Source organism: Mesoplodon mirus (genome assembly GCF_964341445.2).
Source record: "Mesoplodon mirus genome assembly, chromosome: 7".
NCBI classification, from domain to species: domain Eukaryota; kingdom Metazoa; phylum Chordata; class Mammalia; order Artiodactyla; family Ziphiidae; genus Mesoplodon; species Mesoplodon mirus.
Window position 1 is genome coordinate 110,258,982 of NC_138983.1, and position 25,404 is coordinate 110,284,385.

A 25,404-nucleotide genomic window follows, 5' to 3' on the forward strand; every position below is an offset into this window, starting at 1 on the left:
ATGGATAAAGAAGATGTGGCACATATATGCAATGGAATATTACTCGGCATAAAAAGAAACAAAATGGAGTGATTTGTAGTGAGGTGGATGGATTTAGAGTCTGTCATACAGAGTGAAGTAAGTCAGCAAGAGAAAAACAATTACCATATGCTAACGCATATATATGGAATCTAAGAAAGAAAAAAAAAAAAGGCCATGAAGAACCTAAGGGCAAGATGGGAATAAAGACACAGACCTACTAGAGAATGGACTTGAGGATATGGGGAGGGGGAAGGGTAAGCTGTGACAAAGAGAGTGGCATGGACATATATACACTACCAAACATAAAATATATAGCTAGTGGGAAGCAGCCACATAGCACAGGGAGATCAGCTCGGTGCTTTGTGACCACATAGAGGGGTGAGATAGGGAGGGTGGGAGGGAGGGAGCTACAAGAGGGAAGAGATATGGGAACATATGTATAGGTATAACTGATTCACTTTGTTATAAAGCAGAAACTAACACACCATTGTTAAGCAATTATACTCCAATAAAGATGTTAAAAAAAACCATAAGAGAATCCTATGATCAGTTTTATGCCAACAAACTGGACAACCTAGAAGAAATGGACAAATTTCTAGAAACATACAGCTTACCAAAACTGAGTCAAGAAGAAACAGACAATTTGAACAGACCAGTCACTAGATGTGAAATAAAAGTTGCAATTAAAAAAAAACTCCCAGCAAACAAAATTCCAGGATGGGACAGCTTCACAGGGAATTCTATCAAATGTATAAAGAAGAACTAATACCTGTTGTAATCAAACTATTCCAAAAACTTTAAGAGGATGGAACACTCCCAGATTTATTCTACAAGGCCACCCTTACTGTGATACCAAAACCAGGCAAAGACACTACAAAAAATTTAAATTACAGGCCAGTATTTTTGATGAATATAGATGCAGAAATCTTCAACAAAATATTCACAAGCTGAATCCAACAATACATTAAAAAGATCATATATCATGATCAAGTTGGATTTATTCCAGAGGTACAAGAGTAGTTCACATACACAAATCAATCACTAGGATCCACCACATTAACAAAAGGAAAGATAAAAATTACAATTGTCTCAATAGATACAGAAAAAGTATTTAACAAAATTCAATATTTATGATAAAAACTCTCATCAAAATGTGTATAGAGGGAACATATCTCAGCATAATAAAGGTCATTTATGACAAACCCACAGCCAAATCATACTCAGTTGTGAAAAATGAAAGTTTCCCTTTAAAATCAGAAACAAGACAAGAATGCCCACTTTTGCTGCTTCTGTTTTTTTTTAATATATATATATATATATATATATATATATATATATATATATATATATATATATATATATTTTATAGTGTTTATTTTTACTTGTTGACAGTTTGCTTTATTTATTTATTTATTATCTGCTTCTGTTTAACATAGTATTGGAAGTCCTAACCACAGCAATCAGACAAGAAAAAGTAATAAAAGATATGCAGATTTGAAGACGAAGAGGTAAAACTGTCACTATTTGCAGATGACATGACACTCTCTATAGAGAACACTAAAGCCTCCACCCAAGAACTATTAGAAATAATGAATTCAGAAGGGTTGCAGGATACAAGAATAATATACAGAAATCTGTTCTCTTTCTACACACTAGTAATGAAATATCAGAAAGAGAAAGTAAATAATTCTGTTTTATAATCACATAAAAAAATAAAATATTTAGGAATAAACTTAACCAAGGAGGTGAGAGACTTGTACTCTGAAAACTATAAAACACTGATAAAGGAAATTGAAGATGATCCAAAGAAATGGAAAGATATCCCATGCTCTCGGATTGGAGGGAGTGATATTATTAAAATAGACATACTACCCAAAGCAATCTACAGATTTAATGCACTCTCTATCAAAATACCCATGACATTTTTCATAGAACTAGAATAAATTATCCTAAAATGTATATAGAATCACAAAAGATGCTGAATTGCCAAAGCAATCCTGAGTAAAAAGAACAAAGCTAGAGGCATAACCCTCCCAGACTTCAGACTATACTACAAAGCTACAGTAATCAAAACAACGTGGTATTGGCACAACAACAGACACATAGATTAATGGAACAGAACAGAGAGCCCAGAAATAAACCCACACACTTATGGTCAATTAACCAATGACAAAGGAGGCAAGAATATACAATGGAGAAAAGACACAGAGTCCAGGGAAAACTGGACAGCTACATGTAAAAGAATGAACTTAAAACATTCTCTAACACTGTATGCAAAAATAAACTCTTAATGGATTAAAGATCTAAATGTTAGACTGGGAACCATAAAACTCCTAGAAGAAAATGTAAAGGTAACGCTCTTTGACGTATATTATAGCAATATTTTTTTGGATCTCTCTCCTAAAGCAAAGGAAATAAGAGTAAAAATAAACAAATTGGATCTAATTAAACATAAAACCCTTTGCACAACAAAGGAAACCATAGACAATGCAAAAAGACAACCTACTGAATCGGAGAAAATATTTGTAAATAATATGACTGATAAGGGGTTAATAGCCAAAATATATAAACAGCTCATACAACTCAACTCAATACAGCAAAAAGAAACAACCCAATCAAAAAACAGACAGAAGACCTGAATGGATGTTTTTCCAAAGAAGACATACAGATGGCCAACAGGCATATGAAAAGATGCTCAACATCACTTTCGACTTAGTAGAGAAATGCAAATCAAAACCACAATGATGTATCACCTTACACCTGTCAGAATGGCCATCATCAAAATGTATACAAATAATAAATATTGAAGAGGATGTGGAGAAAAGGGAACCCTAGTACACTATTGGTGGGAATGTAAGTTGGTGCAGCCACTATGGGAAACAGTATGGAGATTCCTCAAAAAACTAAAAATAGAACTACCATATGATCCAGTAATTCCACTCATGGGTATATATCTGGAAAAAAATGAAGTCACTAATTCGAAAACATATATGCACCCCAATGTTCATAGCAGCACAGTTTACAATAGCCAAGACATGGAAGCATCCCAGGTTCCCAGATGATTGGATTAAGAAGATGTGTTTTATATATATGGTGGAATATTACTCAGCCATAAAAAAGAATGAAATTCTGCCATTTGCAGCAACATGGATGGACCTAGAGAATACAATGCTTAATGAAATAAGGCAGACAAAGTCAAATACTGTATGATATTACTTATATGTGGAACCTAAATAATAATACGTATGAATGTACATGCAAAACAGAAAGACACACAGATAGAGAAACAAACTTGCCGTTGCCAGAGGGGAGGGGGGGAAGGACAAATTAGGGATATGAGATTAATTGATACAAACTACTATATATAAAATAGATAAACAACAAGAATATACTGTATAGCATAGGAAATTGTGCCCATTATCTTACAATAACCTGTAATGGAGCATAATCTGCAAAAATACTGAATCAAGTGCCATATACCTGAATTTAACACAATATTATAGATCAACAAAAAATAAATTAATTTTTTAAAAATAAGAGTAATGTGATAGGTTTCATATAGAATAAAATGTTCCTTGATAGTAAAAAAAAAAAAAAAAAAACTGGAGTATGGACAGAACAGTGCAGGAAAATCAAGAGGTATCCAGCCATGAGTTTAAAAGGACTTATGTTAAAAGGGTGGTATGGTAGTGAAATAGAAAAGAAAGACAGAAGAAAAAGATATTTCATGGAAAGACTAGATTATGACTTTGGTGTATGGTGGAATAATGAAAACGAACAAAACAGAAAAATCAAAAGAACCTGAAATTTTGAGTCTTCGATAATTGAGGGAATTTGGTGACTTTAAAATTTTAAAAGAATGTAATGAAAAGGTACAGGTTTGGCAAGATATTATTAAAATTCATTTGAGCCTTCTGAGTTTAGGGAGTAAATATCCAAGTAGAAATGTATAAAACCAGTTTGACCTAAGATGAAACAAGAGGTCAAGGCTATAGAAATAAATTTTAAAGTCCTGATTGTGTATGTTGCTCAATTTTTATGTGTACTTATGTCTCCCCAACCAGATTGTAGTATTGTAGAGAACAATGGCTAAATCTTACACATGCATATATTCCCTATGGTGCTTAGCTCAGTGCTATGCATGTTGGAGGTATTCAATAAATAGTTTGAATAGAGATACACCACTGGCATAATGTAAACTTCTCAGAGGATATAAACTTGACCTGAAGTTTAATAGATGAGAAAGATATTCATCAGAGACATTGAGAGGGAACTCCAGAAAGAGGGAACAAGCAGTGAAAAGGAATGAAAGTATGAAAGGACATGTTGTATTAAGGGAGCTGAAAGTAGGTAGTTCATTTTGTGGGGTTTTTTGTTTTTATTTTATTTTATTTTACATTGGAGCATAGTTGATTAACATTGTTGTGTTAGTTTCAGGTGTACAGCAAAGTGATTCAGTCATACATATATATGTATCTATTCTTTTGCAATTTATTGTCCCATTTAGGTTATTACAGAATATTGAGCAGTGTTCCCTGTTCTATACAGTAGGTCCTTGTTGGTTATCTATTTTAAATAAAGTAGTGCATACTTGTCAATCGTAAGTCTATCCCTCCACCCCACCCTTCCCTCTGGTAACCATAAGTTCATAGGTAATTCATTTTGACTAGTGTGTACAGTGAGAAATTGTAGGCAGTTAGGTTGTTTAGAAAGGAAACCATGAGTTAAATCATGAAAAGCCTTGTTAAGGAGTTTGTCCTAAAAACAATTGCTGAAAAATTTGAAGAAAGCATATAACATTTACATTTTAGGACTATTGCCAGAATGAGAAAGAGTAAGGTAAGACTAAAAGTGGGAAAATCAGATAAAATGATACTTTATTTAATGAAAACAATGGCTTCTTAAGACCTGTTTAGGAGGTAGAATCAGTGTGATTTGGTAACTTTTTAAGAACTGAAAGGTGAATGGGAGGAATTAAGGATGACTCTGGAGATGGAGTTTGGTCAGTTAATGGATAGTGAAACCATTTATCAAAATAAGGACCATTCAGTACAAAGAGGTTTAAGGGAGGGAGTAACTGGAAGGATGATAAACTGTGAGTTTGAGACACTTATGGGCTAGTCTGGAGTCAATTTCTCATTTGTAAGATGTCTGGGCCATGAATATAGGTATGATAGCTGTCAATGAATGGATGAAGTTAAAGCCATGGTTCAATACCCACCAGTGGGAGTCTTGGTTCAGCTAAACAGTCAAACTCCCATGATTACAATAGACCAGGTTTGGCCTCAATTAGAAGACATAAAACATTGCATGTCGATAGGCAACATTCTTCAACAGGAGGACTTCTCATGGCATGCCATGAAACAGTCAAGGGGCTGATCTTTGCTGTGCCCCTATTCCCACAAATGATGACATCACAATGCACAGACAGCCACCCTGGGCTAGAAATCCCATGTTCCAAACAGAAGCCCATATTTCTTGTAATAGCTCTATATGAATAGCTTCCATGCAAGAGATATGTCCAGTTATAAGAATTACCACACTCAGGGAAACCTAAAGCTATCGCTTCCTATCAGGTATCTATGATTTATTCACAGTTGTCCCGGTACAGATACAGTTTACCAATAAAGGGTCATTTTTTACATAGTCAATGTGCCTGAAACACAGTTCAAGTCCTGCTAGTAATCCAGGGGACAGAGTTAGAAAATTAACCCAAAGTTGAATTGGTCCACAGAGGATGGATTTTATTAACCCTTCGCTCACATACAGATACAGATAAGATCACACAGACAGTATAAATAATATTACACACAGAGTATGGATAGATAAGCAAAGAAGAAGATGACATAACTCTCAAAAATTCCAGCATATCCAAGCAAAGAAAGAGGAGCTCAAAAAAGACCCTGAGAAGAAACAACCAGAGAAGTCAGAAAATAACCAGAAATGTATGATGATATGGAAATAAAGGGAATTAAAGTCAGGAAAGATAGTGGTCAAGAAGTGTCTAGGTCTGCAATTAGGTCAATTAGTTAGTCGCTAGCAAAAGCAGTACATTGGAGCAGTAGAGGTAGAAGCCAGATAGCAGTAAGTTAAGGAACAAATGGAAGTTGCGGCAGTGACCACAGTATAATTTTAGAGTACTGTGTGGAAAGTTTTTTCTGAAAAGGAAGATGACAGACAATTAGTAGGGGTGGGGGGTTAGGGTCAAGGGGAATTTAGAGTGATAAAAAATTCCAAATCATTTAGTATAGAAGTAATGTGCATTTTTGTATACAGGTTTTCTTCACTATTAGATTTCTTTTTCTGTGTATTATTACCCTTTTTGTTATCAGATATTTTCAATTAAAAAAGCTCTTTTGCATTATGAATGAAAGGATAGACTTTTTTGTTCAACAATGTCTCTTCTAAGACTTCCTTAAAGTCTTAGAAGAGATAACGCATCAGACAATTTTGATTTCCCTGTAGCAAACAAACATAATTATCATTATACCAAATCTTGCTAAGACCATTATATCAACTTTGTTTTATGAGAAATTATCTCCATTCTAAATTAGAATACATAGTTTTCAGTTATTATTGTAATACACTATTATGACTATGACTTCATGATATTTATATCTACCTATACATACACCCACATAAATTTTATGTGTTTGGAAACAAATGTATACAATTTATAGAGAGAACACTATTGTTTACTTATTTAAAAGTTGAACTCCTCTCCACAGATAACTAACAGTATTAAATCATGTATGTGAAAATACTTTGTAAACTATAAAATGCTATATATAAATATGACAGCTTGGAATATTAAAGATCAAGTATTAGGTTAATAGAAATATTTATATGTACTGTTATTGAAAATATAATTAAACTACAAATACTTATAAGCTATTGTCACATTAAAAATACATTTTCTGTACAATATAAACCTAAAATGTGTTAGAGAATAAAGTAATGTCAAGAAACAGGGAGCTTCCAAAGAAGGGGAGGTATATCAGTACTCACAAATGATTGTTCTAATGTAGAAAATATTAGTGGTAGAGTAAAATAATTTAAGATGTTGTAATGTGATAATCTAAAGGAGAAAAAAATTTTATGAAATAAATGGAGGGCATTCAATGCTTAAGCCTCAAGAAAAATCAGAGACATATCCATATGAAAATAAAAGCTACTTAGGAAATAATGAGATATAAGAATATTAATAAATGACTAATAAAAATAAAAGCCTTCCATCACAACCAAATCCTTATCACAAAGATAATGTACTTGACCGTTCTTCTGGTAGATGTAGGGTAAAGTAAGCTATATTTTCCCCATATTTTTATACTTTAAAATGATGTTATTAGATATCTATCTCCAATATCCATGTATTTGTGGTGAGACAGTTGATCCTGAACCACAGGCTACCCTGAGAAATCTGACCAGAGCTGAGCAGTAATCTATTTGACCTCTCTTTGCCCTTTGTACCAGTACTTTAAACCAGATTTTCTAGCCCATATTCATTATCTGTATGACTATCAGACTTCTGAGAAGTGAAAATACTCTAAGAGCAAGGAATGTGAAAGGGGAACCTGAATAAGTAAGCTATGTACATTTCTCAGCTCATGAGAGGACAGTGGGTGATCAGAAGAACATCATGCATGGACCCTCAGAACAAAAGATAATATGAATTTAAAGCCTCGAGACAGCCCAATAAATCAAAAAACCATCTTAATAAGTCTCTCTCTACTTCCTGTTCAAATGCTTTTCCACCTGTGCAGATCCATTCCTGCCTGTCCAGCTGTCTCCATACCTGATCCCCACTTACCTGATCAGCTGTCTTCTTTAAGAGCCCCATTGCTGTCCCACCATTCCCAAATTCGTCCTAGCTATCCAACTGTTTCTCCCACCCACCAGTCCCATACCCTGCCTATCTGTCCATTTGTCCCCTCTACTCTTCCAAAGAACTTCTTACCAGCCCCATTACTGTCCTACCCAATCAAATATCTTCCTCGCCCTCCAGCCCCAGTTACTTCCAGCTTTTCTTGCAGTTTCCCTCGGCTACCAGCCCCAATTCCTTCTGGCCCACCTGACTATTTACCCCACCTGCCCTGAGGTTCACCAGTCATTCCTGATTCTGACTCACAGAGTAAGTTATTTTACAAAACTTTCAGACCCAAACATTTCCTTCCAGCATAACGTTCTACCCCAACCACTCTAATGCCGGCCCTCGTTCATCGTTCCCTTCCAGCTCAACTGATTGTTTCCCCAAACCCTTTGGAAGGTTTCCCTCTTTTGAAGCCTTCCTGTTTGTCCAGTCATCCCCCTCATCAACCAATCCCCACTCTTTCTTCTATCACTCCATTGCCTGAACATCCTGCTAGCTTAGTTCATTTTCAGTCAATCCAGCAATCTGTCCCACAAACCATAACATTGTCAAATCTGCCCTAGGCCTTTGTAGATCATCCACCTACATCAGTTTTCTCCCATCCACCTCCCTGTCATTCTCCATCCTCTTCTTTGTCTTCATCTCCTTCTACTTCCATATCCTCTTCTTCATCCTCTATACAGTTTTCTTCCTCTTCATCTGTTTTTTCCTCTTCTTCACCTTCCTCTTCTACCTCTCCATTCTTACCTCTTTCATTTATCCCTCTTTTTTCCTCTCCTTTGCATTCATCTCCCTCTCTGTATTTGTCTCCAGCAAATTTAGATTTCCCATCTCCAATTCCTCCTGTTTCTTCTTCCTTTATGATTTCTTCTTCCTTTCCCCCCATGCTTCACTCTTCCTCTCTTTCTACCTCCCCATCTCCTTTTATTCCTATCCATTCCTTCAATCCTCCTCACGAATTGAAAATAGAGAAGAGAGGAGAAGTGGAGTAGAGAAGAAAAAAATAGAGAAGAAAAAGTTGACAGACAACAACTTTAAAGGTAAATAAATTTAGTTTATTAGATATTTTGCAGATTTAGCAATATTTCATTTGGGAAGGGTGACTGAAGGGGAAGGAATATGTAAGAGTAGGAAACCTAAAAGTGAGAGAGAGAAACATATTCTCAGTGTTCAGGAACTTGTGTTAGGTACCTTTTTGCTCTTGTGCTCTTTTTGCTCTTTTTTGACCCCCTGTGGTCACAAAATGATAGTCAGGAATCTAGTAATCATTGACTTTTACTATTCCAATCTGTCCAAAGAAAGATATATATAGGTATTGGAGATAGTTATATGTCACATGTGGCCATGTGTCACCTGCCAAAACATTTGAATCCTTATTGAACTGGGAATAATTCCAATGAATTGGGAATAAATACCCTTGGGATTCACACTACTGGCCCTAATGCAACAGCAGTCAGCTATTTTATATACTTCACCCCCCAAAAAAAGATTCTTCCTTTGTTCTTTTCTTTTCACTTTGTACATATATTGAAATGTTACATGCTATAAGTTTCCAGAAGATGTGAAATTCTAAAAGATGATGTCATCTACTAATAATTTGCAGATGGCACTTTAACACACTAAAAATAAAGGTACCCCCCTCTGTGGCATGAAAACCATGCTTATATTTGTAGTACAACTGGAAACAAATATGTACACTCTCCTCCATACAATAAAATCCAAGCTTCCAAACCTAGTAAAGTTAGATGGAAATTCCTGTCTACCCTAATAAGAAATTTTATTTTCTATCTGCTTGAATCTCAACCAACTCTATTAGGGTTATAGGGATACCTACCATCCATGACATCAACTCAGAACTTGAAGGGTATGCAGCATATCATTATCCAGATAGGAATTCTCTTAAAGAACTGAGGACTAACTCCATACATCTACAGGAATTACTTTTATATCTATCCCAAGCAATAGATAGAGGAATAGGATTTAATAATCAAAGCCATGAATAATTGGATATTCTTACATGAAGATGGAGTGCTTTATTGGCACTGTAATCTCACATCCATTTTTATTCTGCTGTTGACTCCTTGAAATTCCCATTCTAATATGTCTATATATTTCTCCAATATCCTTATATGTGATTATCTGGACACACACACACACACACACACATACACACACACACACACACACATATATGAATATGTTATATGTATGATAACTTTATTTAAATGTACTAAACATTTTTTATGTATGGTTCACAGAGTTATAGATAACTCCTTGCCTTCATCATTGTCGAAAAATGATCACAAGCATCAGAAACATCTCCTATCCAAAATCAATTGTGATAAAGAAATGAAGGAAAACAGCAAGGCAAACTTGACTACTAACAAAGATGCATTCCAGCTTAAACTGGAGGAAACTCAGAAACTCCTAGAAGATCAGCATCTAAGCAGTTTGCAAGTATGAAACTCTAAATACATTATTAATATTTTAATATCTAGCAATAATTCTCTCCCATTTTTGCAGTGTTCTCCACTAAAGAAATGTAGACCACTAGCCAAGGGTACGTTTGGATGAATCAGCACAAATTCATCACAGATACTAGTGAAATAAGTTTTTAATATTTGTTTAACCTTTTACTCCATTTTCTCTCTGCTTTTATTCTTATTTTTCCATCTCTCATACTTAGAAAAATATGCTTTATGGATGCTATTTTCTGAAAAACATGAAAGCTATTTGAAAGTATAATGTAATATAAGTAACATTATTAAAGACTGGATTATAAAAAGCAACTTGAAAGTTATAATACATATGGACATTAGGTTCTTAATGAAAATATGGCACAATTAGCTAGAAATGGTGTCTCTATTCTGACTCTAATATGGTATTTACTTTGGTTTTTCTCACAAATGAGTATGGAGTTCATACTAAATTTCCTGAAATGTTCATGCACTTTATTTTTTATGAGTAATTACACAGTTATGAGATTCTTAGTAGGCTGATATCAAGATTAAATTCATAACCTTGGCCTAATTTATCCAATAACTAAGCAATTGTGGCAAGACTAGAAAAGCGAAGCAGAAGACTTCTTTGGCTATGATGAAGTGCTTTCCTGCCATAAACAACTATAATTCTGAATAACTAATATGAAACAATTATTTTTAGACAGTATAGAACAGGTAGTATAAGATATGATCACGAAAAGAAAGGGAAACAAATGAGGTAAGCCCTATCATCACATAAGCTTTTTACCTGTACATGTCCTCTGGACAAGTCTAAAAAAATTCCACTGGTATTCCAACTACCTTTCAAAAAAAAAAAACCCAACCCTTTCTTAAAGAAGATTGAAATCTAAACATATAGCATAATGTTCACAACGTCCAACGCTCAATCAGAGCTTACTAGACATGTGAAAAAGCAGAAACCTTTATGGCCTATAACCAGGAGAAATATTAGCCAATATAATCAGACACATAAATGACAGAGATAACAAAATTATCAGGCAAGAATTTAAAATAACTTTTTAAATATTTTCAAGGAATTAAAGAAAAATGAACATAATGAAAATGAAATTTTTGGAAGAACCAAATAGAACTTCTAGATCTGAAAACATATTATCTGAGATTAAAATTACACTGGATGGACTTAACAGAGCAGGCATTACAGACAAAAAGATCAGTGGACTGAAATCATCCAAACTGAAGCATTGGGAGAAAAAAGACGGAAAAAATATATAACAAAATGTTAGTGACCTGAGGGACAATATCTAAATCTAACATACATTTAATTTAAATCTCACAAAGGGGAGAGGGAATCTTTAAAGAAAACAGTGGCTGAAAATGTTTCAAACTTGATGAAACTATAAATCCACAAATCAAAGAAGCTCAACAAACTTCAAGAAGGATAAGTGTGCACCCATGTACATGTGCACACACACCCCTCACAAAAGCACATGAAAATTAGATTAAGTTAGAGGGGGAAAAAGATGTATTATGTGCAGGTGAACAAAGATAAGATGGACCATACTAATTTCAAGCCAGAAGACAGTGAAACAATATTTTTAAAGTTCTGAGAAAGAAAAAATACGACCAACTTATAATCTATATCTAACTAAAATGTCCTTCTAAAATGAAGGCAAAAATAGGCATTTTCAAACAAACATCAGCTGCACACCACTATATTACACCAGTATCTGCACTATAAGAAATACTCCCAGAAATTTTTCAGGCAGAATGAAAATGATAACAGATGAAAACTCAGATCTATAGTGACAGAAAACAGATTAGTGGTTGTTAATGGGTAAGTATTGACTACAAAGAAGCATGAGAGAAATTTCAACAGATGGGAAGGTTCTAAAATATTTCAGTATGATGGTTATGGGTAAATAATTTGTCAAAACCTATCGAACTATACATTTTAAATGAGTGCATTTTATTGTAGATAAGTATATCTCAATAAAGTTGATTTGAAAACTAAAACACAAGGCATGTTAAGTCTAGTACAGTTTATATCAGTAACACAAGCTAAACTTGAAGCTGATCATGTTTCATTGTTTAGTGTATGAAAAATTCTGAGGGAAAAAATAGTATAATTTAGTGAAATCAGTAGTTGCTGAACTTCTTCTGAGGTGCTTTGGGAAATGAAGCCATCACAGACCTAGGTGAAGAGAAATCTTAAAGCCGTGAACCTCACACTTACAGCTAGAAGGACCTTCTAACCCAGATTTCTATATCTCATTAGCTGCAATCTCAAAGAAATTCATATTAGAGTCATAGAGCTTTTAGGAACCTCATTATCAATTAATATAACTCAATTCCAAAAACAGGCACTGAAGAAGCTGTGCTTTGATTTGTTCTAGTTAGGTTGAGTGACCATCTCTTTAAAAAGATATCACAGTACTGAATGATGTGACAGGCAGGAAGTAAATGCTAGTAATAACAACTCTTATGAATCATTTTCAAAACATTTCACAATAGTATATCAATAAGCATGAACTATACAAACTAAAATATTTTATCTGTAACTGATTTCATTGGTTTCTCAGTTTATTTGGGAGGCTAGAAAAATAATAAATTTTTGTTTAATACCAAAATATTTAAATTTTCTAAAATTTGTGTAAAATTTTAAGGGAACTAATTTTCTTTTAGTCCATTTAACTTCTTGACTAGATTAACAATTTAAAATCTTCTTGAATTTATTTCTACATATGTGATACAGATTAATGCATTCTAAACATATGTTATAAATGTGAGAAATTAGAAATAGTTTTAAACATTGACTATACTTTGAAGTGATCATGAAATTTTATTAAAACGGATAATTTCCATGAAATTTCATTGAAGTAGTGATGAGAACATGTAAGGAATTCATAGAAATTATTACTGTGCTAAATCTCCAAAAACGAGTCATTAAAATCAATCCTAAATCCACATTAGAGTTACCTGGGGAATTTAAAAATAATAATAATACAACCAGTACCTGGACCCCATCCAAGTATTCAATCAGCAGGACCCGGCATGTTTTTACAAAGCTTCTTATGTGGTTCTAATATGTAGCCAGAGTTGAGAACTCTATTATACACACCATGAGATTAACTTTTATAAAAATATGTAGCCTTAACAATAGGAAGCTCATATTAGAGTCATAGGGCTTTTAGGAGCCTCGTTCAAGTCCAGTGAAGGTTTCAGGAAAAAAATACCATTTGTAAATAAGTATTTTTCAGAATTTCACATGCCGTTATGAAATCTTCAAGAAACTCTATTCTCTGAATGGAATAGCAACAGCAAAATTATTTTTAAAGCTATAACTATGGCTAGGATAATTAAGTAATTATCAATACTTTAAGGTGAAGAAATTAAGGCAAACACACTTTATTGTAAGTCTTTGTTGGCTCCCTCTTTTTCACTCTGAGGACTGCTCCAGGGATATAGATTATTTATATACCTATACGGTTTATATTCATACTACTCTATTTTATATGCCAAATAGAATTGGGCTCAGTAATAATGGTGTGTTGAATCATTAATTTTGGCACTTAAAATTTTCTAAGCTATAGAACAATGTTCTTTTTTTTCTTTCAGAAATTTTGTGATGAAGTTAATCAGATAACAAATTCTGAAACCCTCTCAAGTATAGACAGTCTTGAGGCTGGGGAATGTGAAGAAATATATTTAACACTTAATAAGGAGCCTTCCACATCAATCCAGCAGCAGAATTCTATTTCCCTCAAATCTGCAAATCTGCAATCAACTAATCTAAGTTGCTTTGATGAAGATAAGCTGTCATTCTCTAAAACTCAATATATAAATAATTGGCTTATAAATTTAGATGATCCGAACACTCAGACTGTCACATATTTCTCAGATATTTTAAGTAAATCTAATGTTCTACCTTCACTTAAATGTCTTAATGGTGAAGAACAAAATTCATCTGCTCTGAGTAGAACTGTGGAAAGAGCCACAAATACTGCTAACAATTTAGTAGCCTTTGTATATAGCCCACCCATATTTGTAAAAGATAAAAAAAGCAAAGAGACCTCTGAAACTAGTTCTATGAGGACAACTGACACCACTTCTGGAGCATTCAAAAGGGAGAGACCATTAGTTACTGAGAGCCCAACATTTAAGTTCAGCAAAGCCCAGGCCACTCCAGATTCTCCAACCCAGGAAATGGCAACAATTTCAGACCAAGAGAAATATTCTGAATTGACTCAAGAAAATAGAACTACTTCAGTTCCCACTTCATTTGTACCTGTGGCAACACCTTTAGTTTTGCCATCGAATACACAATCAGCTAGGCCTTTACCAAAAAACAGTATACATATAAAAGAAATCGACCCAGTGCAGTGTTCTGATAAGTTAGGGGAAATAAAAGACATTAAAGATGAAAAGATAAGCTATTTTAACTGTAATGAGGAAGAGTTGTCTTTATTTTCAGATAATTTTCAAGCTGGCTGTATACCTTACAACTCTGACTCAAAAGTTTTTATAGCTGAAGCAACAACATCATTATATAGTATAATTTCTAATTGTGACTTAGTTGGTCAGCACAAGAAAATGAAATGCGATATTCATGAGAGAAATGGTGTGAGGTTTCTTAAAAGTATTTTAAAGAAAGAATCTAAATACAAACATGATTATTTTAAGGCACTAGTTACAAACCAAGGCTTTAAGTTAGGAAATCAAAAAGCAACAGATATCAGAGACAGTATTGAATTAACAAAAGAAAAAGGGAAAAGTGCAGAAATTCCAAAGACTATTAAAAAACTGAAATGGTTTGATGAAACTGAGGATACAGAAAAAAATGTTGAAGATAATCATTCACTGAAAAATAGAATAGGAATAACTCAACAGTGGTCTCAACCATTCCACATTCAAACTAAAAGTGTTGCTGCCAGCAACATAACTAGTATTATTCCTGCTTCTTCTGTGAATTCTGCTGATAAAAAAAAGCCCAAGGATGATTTTATCTCTGAAAATGTCACTGCTTTAGGAGGATCTGGAATAGACCATGTGCCTGTGAACTGTTTTATACCTTCAGGTTATAACATTGCTAAACAAGCCTGGCCAGACTCAAAAGAAGAGGAAAGTAAATCCCCTGTAAATAGTGGTGGTTCTAAAACTCAGAAAACTAATCCACAAAAGGGTGTAGCAAAAGTAATTAGAAGAACAAGATCTGCTAAAGTCCAATCAGACTTTATATATACGAACAGAAAAGGCGCTGTTATTCGACCACAGTCTGCGAGCAAAGCCAACATATTTTTACAAGCTCAGGGTAAATTAATTGTACCTCATCCTCCTCCTAAATCTCAATTAAATATTAGAATTGGTAAAAATATACAAGTATCTCAGTATTAATCTGTAATGCCTGAAAATTCTCAAAACATCAGTACAAGTGACTGTTCATTCAAAACGTGCTTCCAACAGAACACAAGTTAAATCAGTGGAATCAAGAAAGTAGTCTTCCACTCTCATGTTTGTCCTGACTTAGTCACTGTGATGCCATCTCTACCATATTGTTCTTCTGAGTGCCAAACTTTAGCAAAAATAAATCATTCAAATGGCAATCAAATGGTTGCCCAGCAAGATGGGATATTATATTACACCCAAAGATGTCCAACGTATGAAGAAAGTCATTCCTCTGTGACTCTTAAAACTACTAAAGAAGATTTTGTTCCCTTGTGGAAAATACAGCATAGTATTCTGGGTCAAAATGAAAAGGCTGCTGGTAAGAATAAATTTATATATTTTTATAGGTAAAAAGTACAACTTTTTAAATTCATGTGAACTTTCTCATTGAGATATGGCAATGTGCACCTTGTAAGATATTAATATTAAATAATAACAGCTTTATAGAAATAACTTATCACCCTTAATATTGTACCCTTGTCTATCTAGTAGCTATTGCTTTTAAGCGAATGACCCAACCTTTGCTCAACTAAAACTAGAAACTTTTGCCAACCTCCATTTTTCCATGACTTTTCTTGTTAGTTTAAGAGGGAAGACAAAGAATGTGGTTTTATTCTTGTCCCATATCATTCTGTTATTACCCCAATATTACAGTCAAAATTTCTGTCAAAGTAAGCACAGTGAAAAAATGTTGTTTAAATTATTCTAAATCGGTGAATAAATGTGATTATAATACTTTTCTTTATTCTTCTTTAAAATGTTTGTTAAATTTAATTGTTATAAACTAATAATAGGTGTGCCTACCCCTCTCATTCTCTTTCCAAAAGAGTGGCAACTTTACTTTTATCTGTTATGTATGTAGGGCTTCATATGGAGAAAAAATGATAGCATTCCTTTAAACATTTTTTAAAATAAATTCTCTATATTATACCTTTGTCCTTAGTAGCTGGTTGACGCCTCATGAAGCTACTTTCCTCTAAGGGAATGGAGTATAGGCCCATAAATTTTCCTACCAGTAGAAATCAATTGCCTATTCAGAAATAGATAAGACTTGGGAAACATCAGAAAAGCAACTCTTTTCTTCTCCCAAAGGTATGAATAAATATAAAGAGGATATAATGAGGGAGTTAGTTTAATTTTAAACTATTTAAAGCCTTCTTCAATTAGACCATGAGATTTTAAGGACAAGGGACTATTTTTGTAATTCTTCACCTTATCCCCAGGTTTTAACAGTGCCTGGCACTTAGTAGGCACCCAGTCTTTTCTTGAATTGAATGGACACAAGCCAGATTAGCAGATGGGAAGCTAAATGCAAAGACCTTAATCTAAACCTAGATTTTTAACTATTATTTCTCTCACTAAAGGTTTCATTTTCTTTTTATCCAGCCACTTCACAATGTAACTTCAGTTTTCACACTCCTTCCAGAAAATGAAAGCATCATGTAAATTTGATATTTTAAAGGAAATTATGGTAAATAAATTATGATGGTTGCCTTTTTTGAATTCCTACTCTGTGCCAGTTATAGTGTTAAGTGCTTTACAATTATTGTCTCATTTAAACCTCACAGCAACCCTGACAAATAAGTATTTTTTAAAAACCCATTTTGCAAAGAAGGAAATAGAATTGCCCAAGGTCAAGAGCTAGGAAATAGCAAAAATGGTACTTTCATTCAAATATCTATGGCTCCAAGTCCCATAGTTTTTCTACTAAAACTATGTAATAAATATAATTATTAAGTAAACATATATCGGAGTCTGAGCTCATCAGGAAAAATATTAGGAAATATAGTTTCCCAATAGCTCAAGCATAAAAGGGCAACATATGAAAATTATGATCTCCTTCTCTGATAAAAGAAAAAATATATATATATATATATAAAATCTAAAACACCAATATTTTTCTAACATTTAACCAAAGTAGGTAGTAGTTCTTAGGAGTCTTTGTATGAGGAACACTGGAAAATGTAATGAATTTTAACATTTTTTGCCATGTTTTTAAAGAGATAGAAATATTGAAATTGTTATATATGTCTATACTTATTTTTTTGTTCATTGTTTTGCTTTTATTGAAGTACAGTTGATTTACAATATATTAGTTTCAGGTGTACATCATAGTGATTCAATATTTTTATAGATTATGCTTTATTTAAAGTTATTGAAAATGATGGCTATATTTTCCTGTGCTGTACAATATATCCTTGTTGCTTATCTATTTTATACATAGTAGTTTGTATCTCTTAATTCCATACCCCTGTCTTGCCTCTCCCCCATTCCCTCTTCCCTCAAACCACTAGTTTGTCTCTACATCTGTGAGTCTGTTTTGTTATATAGATTCATTTGTTTTATTTTTTAGATTCTGCATATAAATGATAACATAGAGTATTTGACTTTCTCCCTCTGGCTTATTTCACTAAGTATAATACTCTCTAGGTCCATCCATGTTATTACAAATGGCAGAATCTCATTCTTTTTTGTGGCTGAGTAATATTCCATTGTGCATTGCTTCCATATCCTGGATATTGTAAATAATGCAGCTATGAACATTGGGGTGCAAGTAGCTTTTCAAATTAGTGTCTTCACTTTCATCAGATATATATCGAGGAGTGAAAGTAGTTCTATTTTTAGTTATTTGAAGAACCTTCATGCTGTTTTCCATAGTAACTGCACCAATTTACATTCCCACCAACAGTGTATGAGGGTTCCCTTTTCTCCACATCCTCTCCAACATTTGTTATTTGTAGACTTTTCGGTGATAGCCATTCTGACAGGTGTGAGGTGATACTTCATTGTGGTTTTTTGTTTGTTTGTTTGTTTTTGTTTTGTTTTGTTTTTGCGGTACACGGGCCCCTCATTGTTGTGGCCTCTCTCGTTGCGGAGCACAGGCTCCGGACGTGCAGGCTCAGCGGCCATGGCTTACAGGCCCAGCCGCTCCACGGCATGTGGGATCTTCCCAGACAGGGGTTGAATCGGCAGGCGGACTCTCAACCACTGCGCCACCAGGGAAGCCCTCATTGTGGTTTTGATGTGCATTTCTCTACTAATTCTAAAGTGATGTTGAGCATTTTTTCATATGCCTGTTGGCTATCCATATGTCTTCTTTGGAAAAATATTTGTGCAGGTCTTCTGCTTGTTTTTATTTTTTATTTTTTGATTGGGTTTTTTGTTTTTTTGCTGTTGAGTTGTATGAGCTATTTATATATTTTAGATATTAACCCCTTATTGGTCATATCATTTACAAGTATTTTCTCCCATTCATGAGGTTGTCTTTTCATTTTGTTGATGGTTTCCTTTGCTGTGCAAAAGCTTTTAAGTTTAATTAGATTCCATTTGTTTATTTTTGCTCTTATTTCCTTTGCTTTAGGAGACAAAGCCAAAAAAATATTGCAATGATTTTTGTCAAGGGTGTTATGCCTATGTTTTCTTCTAGGAGTTTCCAGTCTTACATTTAGGTCTTTAATCCATTTTGATTTTATTTTTGTATACAGTGTTAGAGAATGTTCTAATTTCATTCTTTCACATGTAGCAGTCCAGTTTTCCCAGCGCCACTTATGGAAGAGACTGTCTTTTCTCCATTGTACATTCTTGCCTCCTTTGAAGTAGGTTACTAGACCATAAGTGCATGGGTTTATTTCTGGGCTCTCTATTCTGTTCCATTGTTCTATGTGTCTGTTTTTGTGCCAGTACCACTCTGTTTTGTATGTTTATACTTCTTAATACTGCAATTATACTTGGAAAATCTAATACTAACCGGATTACATCTGTTCAGTATTACATTACTGAACATCTTTGTATGTTCAGTCATTCAAGCTTTTTTTTTCAAAACTATTCAAATATTAAACATTTCAAATGAACCCTTTGCTAATACTGGATTATAGTTCAGTGAGCATTTATTCATTTTTTTTCTACTCTCCTATTTGCCAGGTCACTTTTATTCTCACACTCAGTGTACCCACAGTTGACAATTGTGGAGGGCATCTTGCTCTCCATTAGCATAACCAGAACTCTCCAGCAAAACTCTCAGTAAAACTCTATTCCCATGAGACCCAAGTCATTCAACTATGCCAACTCCTGATCTCTCAAGTAATTTTTCCCCTGAAAGAGGACTTTGGCATCTGGTTCACAGTCTTTCTTTATTGAAAAAGTCTTTGCCAATATACTGGTGATTCAGCATTGATGTGAATGAACAATCCAACACCCTGATCTCTCTCAATCCTTTCTCACCTCTAATGAATTTTCTACCATTCTGCCTCAAGTACCCGTTCCCTTTGTCATACTCTGGACCAGGTCAACATCAATAACTTATTTCTAATATCAGTAATTTAATTTACATCCTTCTCTCTGACTACAATATGCTTTCTGCACCAGGATATTTACACCAATGGAATAGAATGGAGTCTAGAAACAGACCCACATATTTGAATGCTTGATTTGTGGCAAAGGTGGTACTCCATAGCAGATAGAAAATATTTGTCTTTTTTTTTTTTTTTTTTTTTTTTGCGGTACGCAGGCCTCTCACTGTTGTGGCCTCTCCCATTGCAGAGCACAGACTCCGGACACGCAGGCTCAGTGGCCATGGCTCACGGGCCCAGCCGCTCCGCAGCATGTGGGATCTTCCCGGACTGGGGCACGAACACACATCCCCTGCATCGGCAGGCAGACTCTCAACCACTGCGCCACCAGGGAAGCCCAATATTTGTCTTTTTATTAAATGGTGCTGAGTCAATTGAATGATTATATGGAATTAGTAAAATGACCCTTACCTCACACCATACACAAAAATCAATTCCAAGTGAACTGTATATATGAATATGGAAAGTGAAAAAGAAATGCTTCTGGAAGATAACATAGGGAATATGCTTATGACTTTGGGATGGGCAGGGATTTTTTACACAGACATAAAAAGCACTAACCATTAAGGAGAAGATTGAACCTTTTTCATCCAAAACACCATTAAGATATTACAAAAGCAAACTATAGAGTGAAAGAAGATAGTTATAATGCATAATACCAACAAAGAGCTCATATCCAGAATCTATAAAGAACTCCTACAATCAGTAAGAAAAAGGCAACCTAATTATATCAGTCAGGTTTGAACCAGAGAAACAGAACCAGTAAGATATATTAAGATTTAGTGCAATAGGTTGCCTTACATAAATGTGTGTGGAGTGGGGGGAGGGGGGTATCTAGGCAAGTCTGAAATTTTTAGGGCAGGCCAGGAGGAAAGGCAGGAACTCATAGGAATAGATGAAAGCTGCCATTCACAGGCAGAATTTTGTATTCTCTCAAGAAAGCTTGCTTTTGAGGCCTTTGAATTGATTGACTCCGGTACACAAAGATTATCTAGGATAATCCCCTTTATTTAAAGCAAACTGATTATAGACTTTAATAACATCTACAAAATACCTTCACAGCAACACATTAGTGTTTGATTGAATAACTGGGGACTGTAGACAGGTGACACATCAAAAAGACCATCACACCGATTTATTTTAAAGGCAAAATATTTGAATTAGCTTCTCATAAAGGAGGATAGCCAAATGGTCAATAAACATAGAAAGATCTCAGCTTCAGTCCTCAAAAAAATTCACATTAAAACAATTAGATACAACTACACACACGTTATCAGAACAGCTAAAATTTTTAAAATACAATACTAAGTATTAACAAAGATGTGTAACACCTGGAAACTCAACGTCTACTAAATTTGAATATATGCATATCCTTTGACCTGGGAATTCAGACCAAGAGATGTGTGTGTGTGTGTGTGTGTGTTTGTCAGAAATTCATTCATATGTAAAACAGAAGGCATGTACAAGAACTTTCTAAAGTTCTAAAACTTTAGCAGCTTTATAGCCATAATCTAGAATTATCACAAATGTTCTTCAACACTACAATATATAAAGTGAAATTTATTCATTCAGAGAAATACCGTAATAAAAAAATGAATCGGCCACTGCTAAGAAACAGTAACATGGATGAATCACCATGATATTGTGCAAAAGAAGCCAGTCACTAAAATGCATATTATATTCCATTTCTATCAGGTTGAAGAATAGGTACAACTATGGCTAGGGGTATATGGAAACAGGTTATAAGGAAAGCTTTTTCAGTGGGTGTCTGTGCAATCTGGGTGTGTCTACATAACCTGTATACTTATAATTTGCGCATGTTTGTATAGGTGGTTATACTTCACCTTTTTAAAAAGCCAAATGATGTTGGCATATCAAATACTTTGGAACCTGGTTTCAGAAAGAATGTATTTTTTTTCTTTTCTAGGAAGTATTAAAAGTACCTTCAAGGAATCAAAAATTTGATTGCTAGAAAAGATCAAAGGTGCAACTGAGCTTAACTCCCATATTTTATGGATGAGGAAATTGACACACATAACAGTGAGATTATATAGCTCAAGATGACAGGTAGTTCAAAACAAAGCCAGGATTTTGTATTGCAGCTCCAGTGTTCTTACCTTAGAATAAATCTAGTTTTCATGGAATCAGAAATGTAATCAGGGACACTGAAGCAAATTATTTTAGGTAAAAATTAGATAGCATCTACTGTGTGCCAATCACTATTCTGAGCACTTTACATATGGAAACAAATTTAATTCTCTCAATAACTCTGTGAGTAAATAATATTACCCCCATTTTATAAATGAGGAAACTGAAGCAGTGAGAGGGCTAATAACTTGTGTAAATCACATAACTAGTATAAATGGCAGAGCCAGGATTAAAATGCAGGCATTCTTTCTCTAGCATCTGTTCTCTTAATTACTTAGCTATTATGCTTGTTTAAAAAAAAAAAAAAAACTCTCTCTGTGAGGAGATGGAGATAACCTTATTCTGGTGATTATTTTGAAATATATATGTATATCTACTAATCACATTGTATAACTTGTAAACAAACTGTTATATTGTCAATATTTCAATAAAGCTGGAGAATATAAATCAATTTAATTTTTAAAATGCTGAATAACTAGATTTTTCAGTGATATACATTTTAAAAAATAGTACATTCATCTATACAGTTTGTGGAAAGTACAGGGTAACAAAGGAAGTCATTAATAAAATGAAGAATGGCATGAAGATTTAAAATCATCTTTACTAACTGAAATGATAAACCAAAACTAATAAAGTTTGGTTTACCAAAGATAACTATAGTCATGTATTTGCACTCAATATACTTTTTAAAGTTTCTCAATTGAGAAATATATCTTACATACAAATAATGTACATAATGTACAAGAACAAGTTAAAGACTAATAATAAAAGAACCCTGTGCCCAATGCCCAGTTTCAGAAATAGAAAATCACTAGTATTGTTGAAATCTCATATGCCTCTCCTTAATTGCATCCCCTTCCTATCTTACAAAGTGACACTATGTAGAATTGTGTTAATTATTCTATGCTTTTCTTTATAATTTTACCATGTGTAAAATGTATCTCAAACAGTATATTGTTTAGTTTTGCCTAGTTTTGTAACTCATATAAATGGAGCCATTTCATCTATATACATCTATGATGCTTTTTTCAATAGATTTTTATTTTTTGGATCCATTATTCATTAGTTTAGCTGTACTTCATTTGTATTCATTTTTGTATTACATTTCATTAAAATTGCTGTATTCTACAAAAAGTTTTCATTCTCCTATTACTGGGCATTGGGTTGCTTTCAGTTTCTTGCTTTTATGAATAATGCTTCTGGGAACAGTTTTGCACATCTACTGATAAACATGTTGCTGGGTCATAGAGTATGTGTTTTTTTAAGTAGGTTAAGTGTATTTCAATAGGTAATGCCAACTTATTTTCCAGAGCAATATATGAAAGTCCCCTTTACTACATGCTCACCAAAACTCCGATAATCAGACTTTTTAATGTTTTCAATCATATGGGTGAGAAATGGTGTCTAATTATAACAATTTGCATTGCCCTGGTTACTAATGAACTGAGCATTTTTCATATGTTTATGCACTATTTGCATTGCCTCTTTAGTGGAATGTCTGCTCTTGGATTCTGGGGCGGGAAGGTGTTTCCCTTATTGATAAAAGTTCTTTGTATACTCTAGGATTCTGCATCATTTATATGTGTTGCATATATTTTCTGCCAATTTGTGATTTGTAGTTTCTCTCTTCTTAATGAATAAAACTCACTTTTTTTTTTTTTTTTTTTGCGGGCCTCTCACTGCTGTGGCCTCTCCCATTGCAGTCCACAGGCTCCAGACGCGCAGGCTCAACGGCCATGGATCACGGGCCCAGCCCCTCCGTGGCATGTGGGATCTTCCCGGACCGGGACATGAACCCGTGTCCCCTGCATCAGCAGAGGACTCTCAACCACTGCACCATCAGGGAAGCCCGACTCACACATTTTAATGTGGTTCTTTTTTTGTTTGTTTGTTTTTTGTTTGTTTTGCATTTTGCTTGTATCTATTTAGTTGGGGTTTTTTTTCTTTTAATTTTACAGAAGAAGAAAGATATCCATCTTGACGACTGTTCTTTAAAGAAAAGAAAAAATTCACACAAAACTAAACAAAAAAAAAAGTTTACTGTAGCTGTTAAAAACTTAATATAATTTTAGGCTATAATAACCAGATCTTTGGAAGTACCGTTATACTCTACATTATTTTAGGCTATATATTTTAAGGCCTGCATATAAAAAAATTGGGGTGAGCCACGACTCTGGAAGGAGGGGTTCGGTCTGATGACCAATTAAAGGAGCTCAAGCCTAAGAGACATGATAGCTCTGTACAAATGTTTGAAGGTTTATTATGTAAAAGAAGGAGAAAACATAAATAAATGAAGTGGTAAAAAGTGCAAGGATGTTTTCAGCTCAACATAAGTAAGTGTTTGGGCTAAAACCACCAACAACTGAGGAGGGCACCACATGGGGTAGTGGCTCCCCATCACTAAGCATTCAAGTTCACCTCTGAGTGATTTAGATCTATGAGTAAGAGGTTGAACTAGTTAATGTCTAAGATCTCTTCCAAAGCTATAATTCCGTGAATGTCTCCAGAATTTTCCCTAGTTTATAATTAAGAAGATTGCAAATTTTAAAATATATAATACTTGGGCTTCCTTGGTGGCGCAGTGGTTGAGAGTTCACCTGCCGATGCAGGGATCGCGGGTTCGTGCCCCGGTCCAGGAAGATCCCACATGCTGCGGAGCAGCTGGGCCCATGAGCCATGGCCGCTGAGCCTGTGCATCCGGAGCCTGTGCTCCACAACGGGAGAGGCCACAACAGTGAGAGGCCCGCGTACCCCCCCCAAAAAAAAAGTAATACTTTACTAAAGATTAGTAGCATTATTTTGAGATTTGGTAGTAAAACTATCATATTTAGAATTTTCATTGAGACTAGAAATTTGGCCAGAGATGCCATTACAAGCTATATTATTTTTGCAAAAATACCAAGGTTGTCAGCTATTATATAAATTAGTAAATAGTATTTAAGTGCATGTATGTGAATGGAACAGTTTTAAGCATAAACTTGTATCTGTTCCTGGGATCAGTCTATAATCCACAAAACTGAACATCTACACAAAGAACAATCAAAAATAATTATGCTACAAATAAAGGAAGTACAAAAGTATTGGTAGATCTTGCCTCCAGAAGATTTATGAA

The 25,404-nt window shown here is 34.3% G+C and overlaps 1 protein-coding gene across 1 annotated transcript in view; it reads left to right on the top strand.

The window, feature by feature from the left end:
* The window catches only part of CEP126 (centrosomal protein 126), a gene marked incomplete at both ends in the record, with an annotated part of 109,957 nt that overhangs the window by 61,719 nt on the left and 22,834 nt on the right, over positions 1-25,404 (top strand). Inside the window, 6 exon segments of the mRNA XM_082629501.1 lie at positions 10,150-10,348; positions 13,969-15,741; positions 15,745-15,784; positions 15,787-15,856; positions 15,858-16,114; positions 17,019-17,041. Coding sequence (XP_082485627.1) covers positions 10,150-10,348; positions 13,969-15,741; positions 15,745-15,784; positions 15,787-15,856; positions 15,858-16,114; positions 17,019-17,041 — 2,362 coding nt within the window.